Source organism: Cajanus cajan, chromosome 1, assembly GCF_000230855.2.
Source record: "Cajanus cajan strain Asha chromosome 1, NIPB_CcT2T_4, whole genome shotgun sequence".
In the NCBI taxonomy this organism is placed as follows: Eukaryota; Viridiplantae; Streptophyta; class Magnoliopsida; order Fabales; family Fabaceae; genus Cajanus; species Cajanus cajan.
This window is the reverse complement of record NC_138517.1, coordinates 88,332,731-88,348,316: the sequence shown is the minus strand read 5'-3', so window position 1 is coordinate 88,348,316 and position 15,586 is coordinate 88,332,731. Positions and strand designations below refer to the sequence as shown.

Genomic DNA, 15,586 nt, shown 5'->3' with positions numbered 1-15,586 from the left:
ATAATAAAAAAGTATTCTAAGCAATTAAAATTTTAATGTCAATTAAAATTAAAAAAAAACAAATTTATTTCTATTTATGATTAAAATATTTCTAAAAACAATTATAGGTCTTTGACCTTATCACGTTGACCGGCACCTGAATCAAAAAGAGAGATGAGGTTAGGTCCATGCCTTATTAATTATTATCTATTAAAATTTCGTTACACACCTTATAAAACATGATGTGAACCAAAAATAGAATCATAATAAATGGAAGGTTTGAAGTTGACACAGTTTATTTATAAGTTTATTTTTCTCTTTTAAATTTAAAAACTATTTTTTTAGCTCATATAATTAATTTTTTTTCAAATTTTGTGCTTGTCAATAATTTTTTCAAATGAAATTTATTACTAGTTATGATAGGTAAATTACTTATTTATATTTTGATCAGAAAATTATATTAAATATAATTAATATTGAATAATTATTTTACTCTCTCACAGTTCGGAACAAAAAAACTCTCGTTATAACTGAGAAAGTTTTTAAAATCTATTAAGTTAAAAATGAATTTTAAATTTAAGAAATAAAAAATAAATTAACCTGAAATTTATAAGAATAGAAACATATTTAATTTTTTAATTGTGAAACAAAGGCATGGTAGGTCCCGTAAGGAGTACGCAGCAGAGGTCAAAAGTCAAAAAAACAATAGTTAAATAAACGTGTAACTAACTACCAGTGAATGGTGTGTGGTGTGGAAAATTGATACGGCGTCGTAGAGCCATGACGTGGACCGTGATTCTCCATGTCCGCGCGCGCACTATAACTTGAATAACAACCCAATCATAAGGTGAGCACGCATTCTTAACGTGCGCACCCCCTACCCCTTTCTCACCCCAAACCCTATTTAAACCTACATCCACAATTCACGAACGACTTTGTCCTTTCTCTCTCTAACTTTCTCCATCCCTCTCTTTCTCTCTCCTGCCAACACAGGACGCTACGAAGAAAAGTCGCATCACGAACCTTCTCAGAAACCTCCGCGGATTCTTCATGAACCCACACCGTGTATCACGCCGCTCCCCCTTTTAGAATGGGATTGGAACCCTCGCTTCGACACCGGAGCTTTTGTTGCTGTTGCGTGCGCCGCGGCTTCTGAAAAAAAAAGCGAGTTAGGGTTTTGATGCGATCGATCTCGTTAGGTTATCGGCGATGATGGCGGATGAGGGATTCGATTATCCGTACGGGAACACCGTCGATGACGATAAGCTCTGCATCGATCTCGAGACCATCATGAGCGTTCTCGACGAGGATACCGATCCTTCCGGGGTATGCTTTTGTGCTTGCAACGACTGTGTGTGCCGATTTTTCAATGCTGTGTGTGAGTGGAATTCTGATAGGGTAGTGGAATACTGGAATTCAACTATTCAACTTTACCAAGTGTCGGTGATAATATTTTATATTCATGCTGGTGCCCGTTGAATGATTTACTTCTTTCATTACATAAGATGTGGAACTTCTTGCAATGTTAATTATCGATGCACTCCCTATTTCTGTTTATCGAATGCTACAGTGGTTTCCCTGTGTTTGTTTTTATTTCGTTTTGGAAAATTTCGTGCGTATGTAATGACCACTGAGCATTAGGGCTTGTTTATTTTCATAAGTGATGTTCTGTAGACAGCAAAGTGAAATTGGTAAACTACTGGTTGATTTAGTAGGAACATTAGTTTATGGCAAGATGTATATGTACACTGATCAGCTTTGAAGTGTGTTTTTAGGAGAATGCAGAGCACAATGTTTAGTTTTTTAAGATGATTTTTTTGTTTATCCGTCTGATTTTTTTTTTTTTTTTTGCTGTAAGTTATGTTTCACTGGGAAATGCGCAACGTCATGTTATCTAGTCGTTGACTTCTACTAAAGCTTGAAGTTCCTTAAGTTTTAAATTCCTCATCCGCATCCTCATAAATAGAATCATCTTCAATATTAAGATGAAAAATTCGTGGAACTACTGCTTCCAGTGACTTAACGAGACAATAAATCTTAGACTTGGGATCATTTATGGTTTATATCCAGTTGGGCCTTGAAAATGATGCCTTCTTCTTATGCCATTTGTATGAAGAATGTTGTCACGATCTTATCTGCTCCTTTCATTTTTCAATTCCCTATAGTTTTTGTAATGTTGAAGGACATTCGGTATTTTATAACTATTTTGTGCCGGTGTCGCTCAGATGATTTTTTGTGCTAGGTAAATTTTTTATGTTCTGAATGGGTAGTGGGTGCTGATTCTCGTACTGAAAGGGACCTAACCTTTGTATGGAGACTGGAGAACTTGTAGCTTCTGCTGCTTTATCTTTGTTTTGGAAAATAGAATAAAACCTTGTTTTGTGGTCTTTCCAAATAGCTTTTTATGGAAAACATCATTAAAAAAATTGTTTAGCTTTGAACCCTGTCCTTTATGGTTCTTTTCAATACCCAGAATTCATGTGTGATATTACCTTTATACTAATCTTCTGGATATCATGCTGCAGAGTAGTCCTGAGGATTCTACATTGAAAAATGTTTCACCGGGTGAATCTGGTATCCATGACAATTTTCTACTTCAAAATGGTATGTAAAACTTGTGTGGGTATTTTTAGTCATTTCTTGTCCTTATTGGTTGTAATTAGTCTATCAAGATTTAGAAAAGATATGTTCTTTAACACTGAATCTTGGATATGACATGGAGTGTAGTTGCTGATAATTTTCAGTGGACTGTTTCTCATGCCTACTTATTGGGGCCTCAAGTGCCACTTGTTCTTTTGATTTGACTTTAGTAGTTTTGGTCATAATAGGTTGTTCTCAGTTCTGCTCAGATGGGTTAGATTCTGAGATCAGAGGCTTAACTAGTTTATGGGATTCTGCAGGGGCCTCTGTGCTTCAATGTGAACATGAAAACCAGGGGCCTTCTTCACATACTTTCTCTTCCCCAAATGCTCATGCTGGTGGTTATAGGGAGTCGTTCTCAGTGGGTGAAAATGATGAAATTTGCTTCACAGAACGCCCAGGAGTTTCAAATTGTGAGATACCTGCTTACATTGCTGACACAAGGTTCCCTGATCCTGAGGCGAATTCAAGCAACGTAGTCTGTGGAGATAATTTGAATCTGTCTCTATGGAAGTCTGAAAATGACAGCCAAGTCAAGCATGCAGGATATGATGCTGAATCTGAACGTATGTAGAATCTAAGACATTGCATCTAGTTCATTCTTTCAAAAATTTACTCTAGATCATTGTCATGCTTGAAACTTGGGAAGCAACCTGATTATTTTTTATGTCTGCAGATGCTTCACATGGATCTAACGTTGATAATGTTGATGTAAATATTGAAGATTATGGTAACTATATGAAAGACATCATCGGAATTTCTGGGAAACAGGAAAATGACTCGTGTACATCTTTTGAAATGCCGTTTGTGGATGCTGATATATCTTCACATGTTGCAACATCAACTGATTCTTCTATTTGTCAAGGTTCCAATGTTCCCAATGGTTATAGTGACTTTTATCCATCTTTGAATTGTTATCGAGGTATGGATGATAGATCTGTTGTTGCCAACACTTCTGGTTGTTTGTCTAATGGTGTATATCATGAGTGGAAAAATGAAGAAATGATGAGGAACACGAAGGTTGCTAAAATGGAGTTCTTTGCTGATACAACACATGCGAGTAGTGGCATGCATTTCAGCCCTAATGGAGGGATATCCTTTCCAGATAGTCAATTTATGTTTGCAGATAGTAACTATGCATCATTTTTTCCTGGTAATGTTAGTTTTGAAGACAATACATCAATGCAACTCTCAATTTGGGCTCCATATATATCAAGTGGAGGTCAATCACTAAATGTCAAAGCTGAAAGGGACGAACAGATTATGCCTTACCAAAGTTCCGTTCACAGTGATGATACTGAGTTCAATGCTGGTCAAGAGACGAAACAACTACACGGTATTTTTGGTGCTGTTGGATGTCAGGGTAATGATTTATTCAAGTGTGAGGATAGTGTTACTATAGCAACAACTGAGAAAGCCAATTATTATCACGATGCTATAGATGGATCTGCCAATAACTTTCCAGAACTCATGGGAAATTTGAATTTAAAACCATTAGATAAATCTTTGTATAATGCCCAGACATTAATTGCCAGTGGGAAGCAGTATAATTGTGTTATGAATAAGGGAGAGGGCAAAACAATTGAACATAGAAGTATTGATTCTCAAGTTCCAAAGGGAAACATTGAGAGATCCAGTATTGAGGATGATTCTGATGTTTGCATTATTGAAGGCATCAGTCACCCTGCACCTATAATTCGACCCGTGGAGCTTGGGAATTGCCTTAATGCATCACAATCTTCTAGAGGTGGTTATACTCATTCTTATATGGTCGGAGGTATGAGGCCAAAGGCGCGTGACGAGCAATTCATATTACGAGTTGCATTGCAGGTTGACTTTTTTCTTTCTTTTGTAGTTTTGTCTTCTGTAGCCCTCGGCAGTTTTAAGGGTTTTATTTTTGCATATGCACCTAAGTTGTTCCTCCTTTTTCTGCCAGCATGATTTTAAATCATTATATACTTTAAATTGTTATTTGAGGTATGTGATTGTATGAAATTTGGTGGAGATGGGAATGTTTGTATAATTCAGAATATTAACTTTGGGATAGAGTTGTTTATATGGCCTATGTATAGGATGGGGTCTGGAAGACTTTGATTGGTTTTGTAATTCTCCTCACCCCCTCCTTGGTGCTTGCTATTTTTTGAATTTTTCCGTGGCTTGTAGGACATACTACAATAGCTTAATGTCCTGTGTTTCTGAAATGCAAGTAAACTAACTTCTGTTGCTGATTGTAGGATCTATCCCAGCCCAAGTCAGAGGTTAGTCCACCAGATGGACTGCTGACAGTTCCTCTTTTACGACATCAGGTTATTTTGCAAATCCAATCTTTGAATTTTTTAGGTGTTGTCTCTCCTTTTCAAATGTTTTTCTTTTGTGAGATTTCCTTTACAAATGTTATTATAGGTGGTCTGTTGCAAAGCATCTTTCAATGTAAAATGAATATCTGGATCTGGAATTTGCTAGTCAAGCATAAAAAAGGAACATTAATCGAAATAATTGCTTCAATTATAGAAACTAGGCATTTTTTTTACAGAAAATTCAGATAACCCCCTATTAGAAATCAGAACCTTGGCTTCCTCGTTTCACACACATAATATGAAAAAAAAGATAGAAATATTGCTCTGGTTCAATATTTCTAAGGCTTGCCGTAATGCTTCCCCCCAGCAGATTTAATTTGATACACCTTTATCATTCCTTCCTGTGATGTGTGCAGGGTGATTAAAAAGTAAATTCCCCCATCTTGTCCCATTCAGCTCATCCTTGCTGCCATAGTAATCCAAGTAACCATACAAGGCCTAAGAATCAATTATTAGTAGTGTACTGTAATAAACAATTAATTTGTACCTCAGACATCTGTCAGCTTAAGCACCCTTCAGTTTTTTGGAAAGGATTTTTCCCATGTCTATTTTTGTTCTTTCCCAGTTTCAGTTTTTTTTTCCCTAACCAAAACTCATTTCCAAATTTCAGAATCTGAGATGTTTTTTGTTTTTCTGCAAAGGTCAAATATTATTGCTTCAGACAATTGCTTTCCTTTTGAGTCAGTTAACTGCTCAAAGTTTCTTGTGAAAGTGGTTTGGTGTTTGTTATTCCAACTCCTATACAATCCTTATCTTTTATTAAGTTCAACCCATTTTTCCTTTGATGCCATCAGACTAAAGTCGTTGCTTACTCTGTATCATTGAGTCATCTGACTAAATTTGTTGCTTTGTCAGAGAATTGCTTTATCATGGATGGTTCAGAAGGAAACATCAAGTTTATACTGCTCTGGAGGAATTCTTGCAGATGATCAGGTCAGTGCACTGCATTCTTAATGTGATATGATAGTTGATTGTCTAAAAGCATATGATTTACTCCTTGCTACTAAATTGTTGTAGGGTCTTGGAAAAACAGTGTCAACCATTGCTTTAATATTGAAGGAAAGACCTACTACGTTACTGAGTAAATGCAACAATGTGCAAAAATGTGAATTAGAAACTTTGAATCTGGATGCGGATGATGATCAGCTTCCTGAGAATGGTGTGAAGAATGAATCTAATATGTGTCAGGATTTGTCTAGTAGAATTCCGAACAAGAGCATAAATTTGTTAGTGCATGCAAAGGGAAGGCCATCTGCAGGAACCCTTATTGTTTGTCCAACTAGTGTCTTGCGACAATGGGCTGATGAGTTGCAAAATAAGGTAACTGGCAAAGCAAATCTCTCTGTGCTAGTGTACCATGGAAGCAATCGAACAAAAGATCCTTATGAGCTTGCTAAGTATGATGTTGTTTTGACGACTTATTCAATTGTCAGCATGGAGGTCCCTAAGCAGCCTCTGGTTGACAAAGATGATGAAGAAAAAGAAACTTATGATGATCTTGCAGTACCAAGTAAGAAAAGGAAGTGCCCTCCTAGTTCTAGTAAAAGTGGCAAGAAGGGATTGGACACTGTGATGCTTGAGGCCCGTCCTCTGGCAAAAGTGGCTTGGTTTAGAGTTGTCCTTGATGAAGCCCAGAGTATAAAGAATCACAGAACCCAAGTTGCAAGGGCCTGTTGGGGTCTTCGGGCCAAGCGTAGATGGTGCTTGTCAGGGACTCCTATTCAGAATGCAATTGATGATCTCTACAGTTATTTTAGATTTTTAAGATATGATCCTTATGCTGTGTACACATCATTCTGTTCCACAATTAAGATCCCTATCAGCAGAAATCCATCAAAAGGATATAGAAAGCTACAAGCTGTCTTAAAAACTATAATGTTACGTCGGACAAAAGGTAAACTCAGATTTTCAGTTTCCATTTCTTGCACCATTAGTAACATCATTATACATGAATTCATTCTATTAAATAATTGCTTCTATGAGTAAAATTTATTTATAACCACCCTATGGTGATCATTTGCTATAGGCACACTTCTTGACGGGGAGCCTATCATTTCCTTGCCACCCAAATCGGTAGAGTTGAAGAAAGTGGAATTTTCACAGGAGGAACGTGAATTCTATTCCAGACTAGAGGCTGATTCCCGAGCACAGTTTCAGGTATGGCCTGTTCTTACTCTTAGAATTGTCTTGAAAGATTTAGATAATAAAAATCTGTTTTTTTAATGTTGTCATGCTCTTTATTCTGTCCCCAAGAGGATTGTTTCTGGTAGTATATTTTAATGTCAATCCCTATCAATTTCTCTTTTGTCATGTAGGAATATGCTGATGCTGGAACTGTGAAGCAAAACTATGTTAACATTTTGTTGATGCTTTTGCGCCTTAGACAAGCTTGCGATCATCCTCTGCTTGTCAAGCGATACAATTCTAATTCTCTGTGGAAATCTTCAGTTGAGATGGCAAAGAAGCTTCCTCAGGAAAAACGACTATCTCTTCTAAAATGTTTAGAGGCTTCCTTGGCCCTCTGTGGTATCTGTAATGTATGTTTGACTCTTTTTTATTTGCAAATAAATATGAAACTTGTTTTTGCCAGTTGTTGCATTTCATCATAGGATAGGTAGAAAGGATGATTGTGATTTATTTATTAAAATAATTACTAATTTGCCATATCATCATGATTAACTATTTTTAAGTAAAGTATATTCCCAAGACCGACTTCTCTGCTCTAATATTATTCTTTGTTTTTATGCAGGATCCTCCTGAAGATGCTGTTGTTTCAGTTTGTGGTCATGTTTTTTGTAACCAATGCATTTGTGAACATCTTACTGGTGATGACAATCAGTGCCCTGCTACTAATTGCAAAACTCGGCTAAGCATGTCTTCAGTGTTCTCCAAAGTCACACTGAACAGTTCTTTTTCCGATCAGGCTTGTGATAATTTGCCTGGTTACTCTGGTTGTGAAGTGGAGGAATCTGAGTTTTGTTCTCAGACTCAGCCATACGATTCTTCAAAAATTAAAGCTGCACTTGAGGTGTTGCAATCATTGTCTAAACCACAATGCTGTGCATCCCAAAATAAATTGGTGCAGATTAGTTCTGGGGAAAGTACTGATGGCCTTGGTAGCTCATCTAGTGCCGCCACACCGAAATCCTTAATTGAATTTCCGGAGAATCAAAATTTGATTGAGGAGAGAAACTCTAATAATTCTGTTGGTGTAGGGGAGAAAGCTATAGTGTTTTCTCAGTGGACAAGGATGCTAGATTTGCTTGAAGCATGTCTTAAGAATTCTTCAATCCAGTATAGAAGACTTGATGGAACAATGTCAGTCACTGCAAGAGATAAAGCTGTTAAAGATTTTAACACTCTCCCTGAGGTTTGTAAAGTTACATTGATATTGATGAGTTCTAAATTTCCATGTTGGGAATATTGGTAGCAATAGTCAACCCACCTAGTAGGAAATGACTTTGGTTGTTTTTTTGGAAGATTGGGAGTGAGATACATCAAGTTATATTATTTGGTTCTATTTCAGTCGTTAATATAATTAAGTTTGATCTATCGTCTTTCAGGTTTCAGTTATGATTATGTCCTTGAAGGCTGCTAGTCTTGGTCTGAATATGGTCGCTGCCTGCCATGTTCTAATGCTAGATCTATGGTGGAATCCTACAACCGAAGACCAGGCAATAGATAGAGCGCATCGAATTGGACAGACTCGTCCTGTCACAGTTTTACGTTTAACTGTTAGGGATACAGTGGAAGACCGTATATTAGCTCTGCAGGTATTTTCTTCTGGTTGCCATGTAAAGTTTATATATATATAAATATATATGTCAAATAATTACAGTATTGCTGAACAAAATTTAGTAAATACAGAGAATATGGAACTTGGCAAGTCATCATACGTGTTACTTCTTTAAAGAATGCAACTTTGTACCCGTGCACAATATATTTAGTATACCTGTTAATAATGCTGTACTTCTAGATACTTCCATTGATTTATCTTTGTTCTATGGTCTTTACACTTTTGTGCATGTGTAATTGATTTTATAACATTTATCCTTGTAGTACTTGTATCTGGGCTTACAGATTTATATTGGTGGTTGCTCACGCTAGAAAATCTGCTCTCTTTAATATACTTGCAGCAAAAAAAGCGAAAAATGGTTGCATCTGCCTTTGGAGAGGATGGAACTGGTGGTCGTCAAAGTCGCCTTACAGTGGATGATCTAAAATACTTGTTCATGATGTGATTACTGACTAGACACATATATCCATACAGATATAATTTTTATTTTTTGGATTGGTGATTTTTTTCCTGGGAGCAGGCGTCATTGTGGGTTGTTCTTTTTGGTGGCAGCAGAAGAAACAGGGTGCTGAAAATTTTCTAACATGGCCTCTGTTGACACTTGACATGAAAGATTATATGAATTGTCTTTATAGTTAGAGAGAGATGATTCACATTTGTTTACCTTGAAATTTTGGTTTAGTCGTTAACATTTGTATAGGATGTAGAGAGTAGAGGCTTTTAGACAGAAACAGAGAAATTATTGTGCTCGTTGTAAATATCATAGATAGATAATTTTTTTCTTTCCTTTTCCAATATTTCTTGCTCCTTTTGGTTTTTAATTTTTTTTAATTTATGCAACATCGGAACATGATAATTATATTTAATCTGGTGATTTGTCATTTTAGAGTGAACAAAATTAGCTCCTGAAATGTTTAACAAAATTATAATTTAAGATAGCTCCAGAAAAATATGCTCCGAAGTTTTGTACATTAAGATGTGCATGATACATATAAACAGTTTTGTTAATCATATAATTAGTACTAAATATTCAAGAGTCACATTTTTATTAATCACATTGTTATTACGAAGTATTCAACAACTTTTTTTTAATTGTGAATATGATACACGTAATGTCTTAAAGTTAAAAATAAAGACTAATGATCAAAAATGTATTCAACGATTTTGAGAATGACTAATCTTATTTAGGGTAGAAATTACCTATAATTGGGTCTCCCTTTTCAATATTATTTTTTTTAAGGGTGAATCAGTGTTACTTGGATCAATAATTCGGTGGCTAATATTATTAGTTTTAGCTCACTGTTATAATTTTTATTACAATTGGAAAGGGAAAAAAATATATTAATTTCGTAGTTATATTAGATTGTGTGACTTGTGTCTTGTCAAAGATGAATTAGAACAATAAAATGATATAATAAATCTATATACGATGGAAAACTAATCTCACAATTTATTATATGCAAAATTTTATACCTTTCTATTATATGTACATATTTGTTAAAATATAAAATAAAACTAAAAGTAAACATCTTAAAACACCTTTTTTTTATATATAGATATAATTCATGCAACATTTTAAAGTTGATAATTAAAGACTAATATGTGTTTGTAAAATATAGTTTTCACTTGTTAAATATTATTTTAATCCTGATGAAAATCTTGAAACACTTTAAAGCAATTTACTTGTTATATACTTAAAGATATTTGAATAATTTTATAATATATTTATACTTAATTGACTTAAATATATTTTAATTCCTATAAAATGAGTAAATTTTAATTTTTGTAAAACTTTCTTTTATTTTTCATCTTTCTAAAATTTATACATTATTTTTGGTCATAGTGAAATGAATATATTTTGGTTTTGACATATATATATATATATATATATATATATATATATATTTTATCTGTCTAAAATTTAAAGTCATTTTTTTCTTTTGCCTCTAACAACCATTTAAAAGTAGACAAATAATAATTATTTTAATATTATATAATTTTTTAGATACGTCAAATAATAACATGATATTACTAACAATCCTAAATAAGATATAAGACGACACTTAAATTATTAATAAATAAAAAATAGTTAATCACATAAAAAATAAAGATTAAAAATAATAATTCTAATTTTATAACAATGAACTTTTTTTATAAAGATCAAAAATTAAAACTTACTAATTTTACATGGACTAAAAATATTTAACTCATTAAAATCTATATAATTTTACGCTTTGGTTAATTATTGCTGTTCCATTCCACTAATAAACAATATTCATTTAACAATGACAATTTATAGTAAATATTACTCGCTGGTATAATTTTTTTTTTTTTTACCATTCCTAGATAATTCTAGTAGTGGCTGTTATTTCCTCTTGTTTTCTGTTAATTTTATGGTCCAAATTAACTGTTAGATAGCGCACTATTAGTTAGATATTTTTTTTTTCCCATATATACCAATATGGTGTTAACACATAATCATAGTCATTAAATATACGGTTTATAAGTTTGATTTTAGGTATTTGTATATGAAAAAATATTTGAAATCTTTAAACTGTTTTTTGTATATTACGAAATTAGTCTGTTAATTTCAGCTAAAAAAAAACTATTTGGTTTTAGAAATATTTACACATGTTTTTGTGAATTAAAGAATTTCAAGTTTGATTTTAACAATTTTTTCTAGATATATAAATAAGTGTGCTTTTATTTCTTCTAAAATATTTTTACACATGTTTTTCTTCAAAAACTTGTAATCATTCTCAATTATACAATAAATTTTTTTTAATTAAAAACTATAATTTTTTTTCTTCTATCTAATGCCACTTTTAAGTTAATGAGTCAAACTTAAGCCTATGTTTGGTTCCAATGAAAATAGGAAGAAAATAAAGGAAAGATATAAGGGTAAGATTGTGTTTTCCTTTACTTGATTAGTATATAAATAAGAAAAGAAAATTTTGATAGGTCCCTTACAAAAGTTTGTGTGTGTTTTTCCTTTTGGAAAGAAAAGTAAAGAGAAAGTGTGAAATTGAATGAAAAATAGGTTTTTTTTTCGAAAAACTTCATTTATTCTAGTGTGGATGACAGGCTTATATTTATTGGTTTCAATAGGATTCCTTATAAGTGTTGTTTCTATCTACTATTATCTAAAAATAATCAAGTTATGAATTATTCTCTTGAAGCTGATCCTCTTCATCATAAATGATCCACTTGTCCCGAAATGACCTGGCCCAATAGGAAAATCTCAATGAATTGGACCTTTCGATACAATCAAATAGAAAGTCCTAGAGGCGCTATATTCGAAGAGCCCAAAAGATGTGATTGAAAACTTTTTTTATTGATTAAATTTTCAAAATAGATTTGTTAATAACAAACGCAATCTGTGTTGATCTCACTGAAGTAAAGAGAAAGTGAAATTGAATGAAAAATAGGTTTTTCTTCGAAAAACTTCATTTATTCTAGTGTGGATGACAGATAGGCTTATATTTATTGGTTTCAATATGACTCTTTACAAGTGTTGTTTCTATCTACTATTATCTAAAAATAATCAAGTTATGAATTATTCTCTTGAAGCTCATCCTCTTCATCATAAATGATCCGCTTGCCCCGAAATGACCTGACCCAATAGGAAAATCTCAATGAATTGGACCTTTCGATACAATCAAATAGAAAGCCCTAGGGGCGCCATATTCGAAGAGCCCAAACGATGTGATTGAAAACTTTTTTTATTGATTAAATTTTCAAAATAGATTTATTAATAACAAACGTAATCTGTGTTGATCTCACTAAAGTAAAAAGAAAGTGTGAAATTGAATGAAAAATATAAAATTATCTTTTAATTAACTTATGTTATTATTTTTGTTTTATTTTTATTTTCAATTGTAATATATATATATATATATATATATAATTTATATATTTAACTTATATTTAATTTATCATACTTTTTGACTATTTTTTTATTATTATTGTGGACAAATTTTATGATTTTTAACATTTTTTTTTGGTTCATGTAACGATCCATCTAAGTCAATACACTTATGGGTCAACTACTACTAACAATGAAAAAATAACTGATCACCTAGGATTATATTTATGATAACTGGATATGTACATATATCATGCATATAAATGTAAGAGCAACTATACAAATATAAAGTTATATACAATACTTCATAAATGGTAGAATATAAAATTCTAAGTCGTTGGTCAAATAATGTTTATAAAACCATCAAAAGTAGTCAAAGATTACACTGCTAACAAATATGACCCAACAAAAACTTCGATAGCTCAACTCCAGCTAATTCTGCCATGCTCTCATGAAAACATAAATTGTAGTTTTAACCACAGGAAAAACATGTAAAGGTAGGCTAGATTTAAAAAATATACATGTATAGAAAGACATATTGTGCATCAACATGTAAACTAGACAACATCATTTCATGTTTCACATTATACAACAATCAACATGTTTGGAAGCTAAACACCTAAGTAATTCAAACATTTACCATAATCATACCATACGACAAGGTATTCACACCATGCATATGAATAATATCAACTCACACCACATCATATGCAAATACCACAACTAATATATTGTCACACATTCACCTATGGAGATCTCTTAACACAATTGAGTAATCTAAGTGGCTTGACTTACCAAACCAACTCTGATCGTTTTCATGCCCAATGCGTTTGCTAGATCGACAACTATAATGAGATGCCAATTCCTCCTCTGATTTCTCAGGTTTGCGACTTACATTAGGAAAGTTCGATTCCATAGTTAGAACTAATATAATTGAGAATAAACGTATTACGACCATGATATGTATTATCAAGGCACTTGTGGGATTTACCCATTATCTATCCTCAAGGTACCATGCAACCATTTTAGTAATCAATTAAGGATTGTAGCCCTAAACTTCATACTTTACTCTGACATTGACTAAGGACCTTAAGAATACTCAACCAAAATCCACACCAAAGCGCCACAACCATCCTCCCTACATGGGATATTCAACTTTCTAAATAATAACATCCTCTCCTCTAGTCTTAAGTTAGTCAACATGCTATAATGCCTATAACATTCTCAACATTAACACCTCAACATACATTATCTATATTCATTATCCTAGGTCAATGAATATAGAGATCAAATCACACCAATCAAACATAGCATATCAACGCTAAACAACAATCTAAAATAATCTCACCATCTATATGCATTACCCTAGGTCAATGTCTATAGAGATCTAACAACATACCAATGCTCAACAACAATTCAACCATACAAAGTGTAACATACTAATGCTTATAAACATTCTAACCCTACCAACATCTATATATATATTCCAAAACAATATACATAAAACCATCATCCTCATCATTCATTCAACATACAACATGCAATATAGTTAACAATTCTATTCATGTTTATCATACAACTCACCAATCAACAAGTACATACAAAACAAGCCGCATAGTGCAATACACACCTTGTGCCTGACGTCAATCAAGCCAAGGAGTCCTTTGCCTTGCCCACGCTCGATGTGATTAGGGTAGGAAACCCTTGAGACCTTATGCTTGGCATGACAAAATCCCATGTCTGGCCTTACGCTAACCTGAGATGATTCTCACTCCACACGCTCGGTGTCAATCCACATAGAGGTAAATTTATCACCTCAAACCTGACCTCATTCAAACCACGCCCAATGCCACTTTAACACGAGGTGATTCTCTCTTCTCATGCCTAGTTTCACCCATCCTACGCCCAGTGTGAGCAGAATAAAGACCTTCTTTTAAAGGCACACCCAACACCATAAAGGCTCGCTCGACACGACATAAAAAATTTGCAAATGCAAATCAACAATTTACACCCCAAGACTTGAAAATCATACCAAACCAGACATGCAATGCAACATATAATGTAAATACAACTCAATTCTATCCCCAAAATCAATATGCAACAACAATATGAGGCATTCACCTAAAAATTCACTTCTATGAACTCACAACACCAAGGTTCATCAAGTCATCAATTTCATCTCAAAATCATACATGTAATCATGCATTCAACCCATTCAAAATACATTGAACCATTTATCTATCAAGATTTGAGTTCTAGCTTCCCTTATCTCATAATCAATCCATAAAAGAAGAAAGGAAAGAAGAAAACTCTAAGCTTTTGAGCTTCGCACACCACTCTAATTCTCAGCTACGATTCAAGCTTCGATTCAAGCTTCTCAGGACCAGAATCACAACACAAGAATGCATTAACAATCTTAGTGAAAGGATTCTTCGATCAAAAGAAGGTTTATGTAGAAGAAGAAAACTCATGGAATCACAATACTTCTTTCTAGTTTATATTTCTAAAATCTGGAGAATTGAACTTATGAGATTTAATTATTAACATAAATTTTATATGTCTCCTCTCCTTAGAGACAACTTGCCCTTTGGCCAAAGACTCTCAAAGATCAATTAAACTTCTGAGAGTTCCTCAACTCTCTCAAAGTCACTCCACACACCTCAAGCACTTGATAAACAATTATTGTTACAAAACAATAATTAGCAAATTTACAGTGTTACAATATAAGAACATTTATATCATTTAATAATAAATTTTTTCTTCTCATTTTCTATTAATCAAACAAGATTTTAATTCCATTTTTATTACAAATTTATACTTTTATTTTCTTCCACTTTCTTTGATATCAAACGAATAAAAATTCATTTCTTTTTATTCTTTTTCTTTCTACTTATTTCTCTTTCTCAACCCTACAAAAAAGTTAATAAAACGTGACTTGATTCATTTTCA

At 33.2% G+C, this 15,586-nt stretch overlaps 1 protein-coding gene across 2 annotated transcripts; it reads left to right on the top strand.

Moving 5' to 3' along the window:
- Window positions 1–902: 902 nt before the first annotated feature.
- LOC109804532 (helicase-like transcription factor CHR28) lies at window positions 903–9,567 on the top strand. 2 transcript variants are annotated; one of them, XM_083066812.1, is made up of 12 exons: window positions 903–1,305; window positions 2,505–2,583; window positions 2,808–3,185; window positions 3,296–4,449; window positions 4,854–4,925; window positions 5,832–5,909; window positions 5,994–6,870; window positions 7,003–7,133; window positions 7,292–7,513; window positions 7,726–8,346; window positions 8,540–8,749; window positions 9,113–9,567. In XM_083066812.1, the coding sequence occupies exons 1-12, from the start codon at window positions 1,189–1,191 to the stop codon at window positions 9,215–9,217; spliced, it is 4,044 nt and encodes a 1,347-aa protein (XP_082922938.1). In that variant the 5' UTR covers window positions 903–1,188; the 3' UTR covers window positions 9,218–9,567. The 2 variants fall into 2 exon arrangements, with proteins under 2 accessions (XP_082922938.1, XP_020221968.1); XM_020366379.3 differs by having other exon boundaries at window positions 904–1,305; window positions 2,880–3,185.
- The last annotated feature ends 6,019 nt before the right edge of the window (window positions 9,568–15,586 follow it).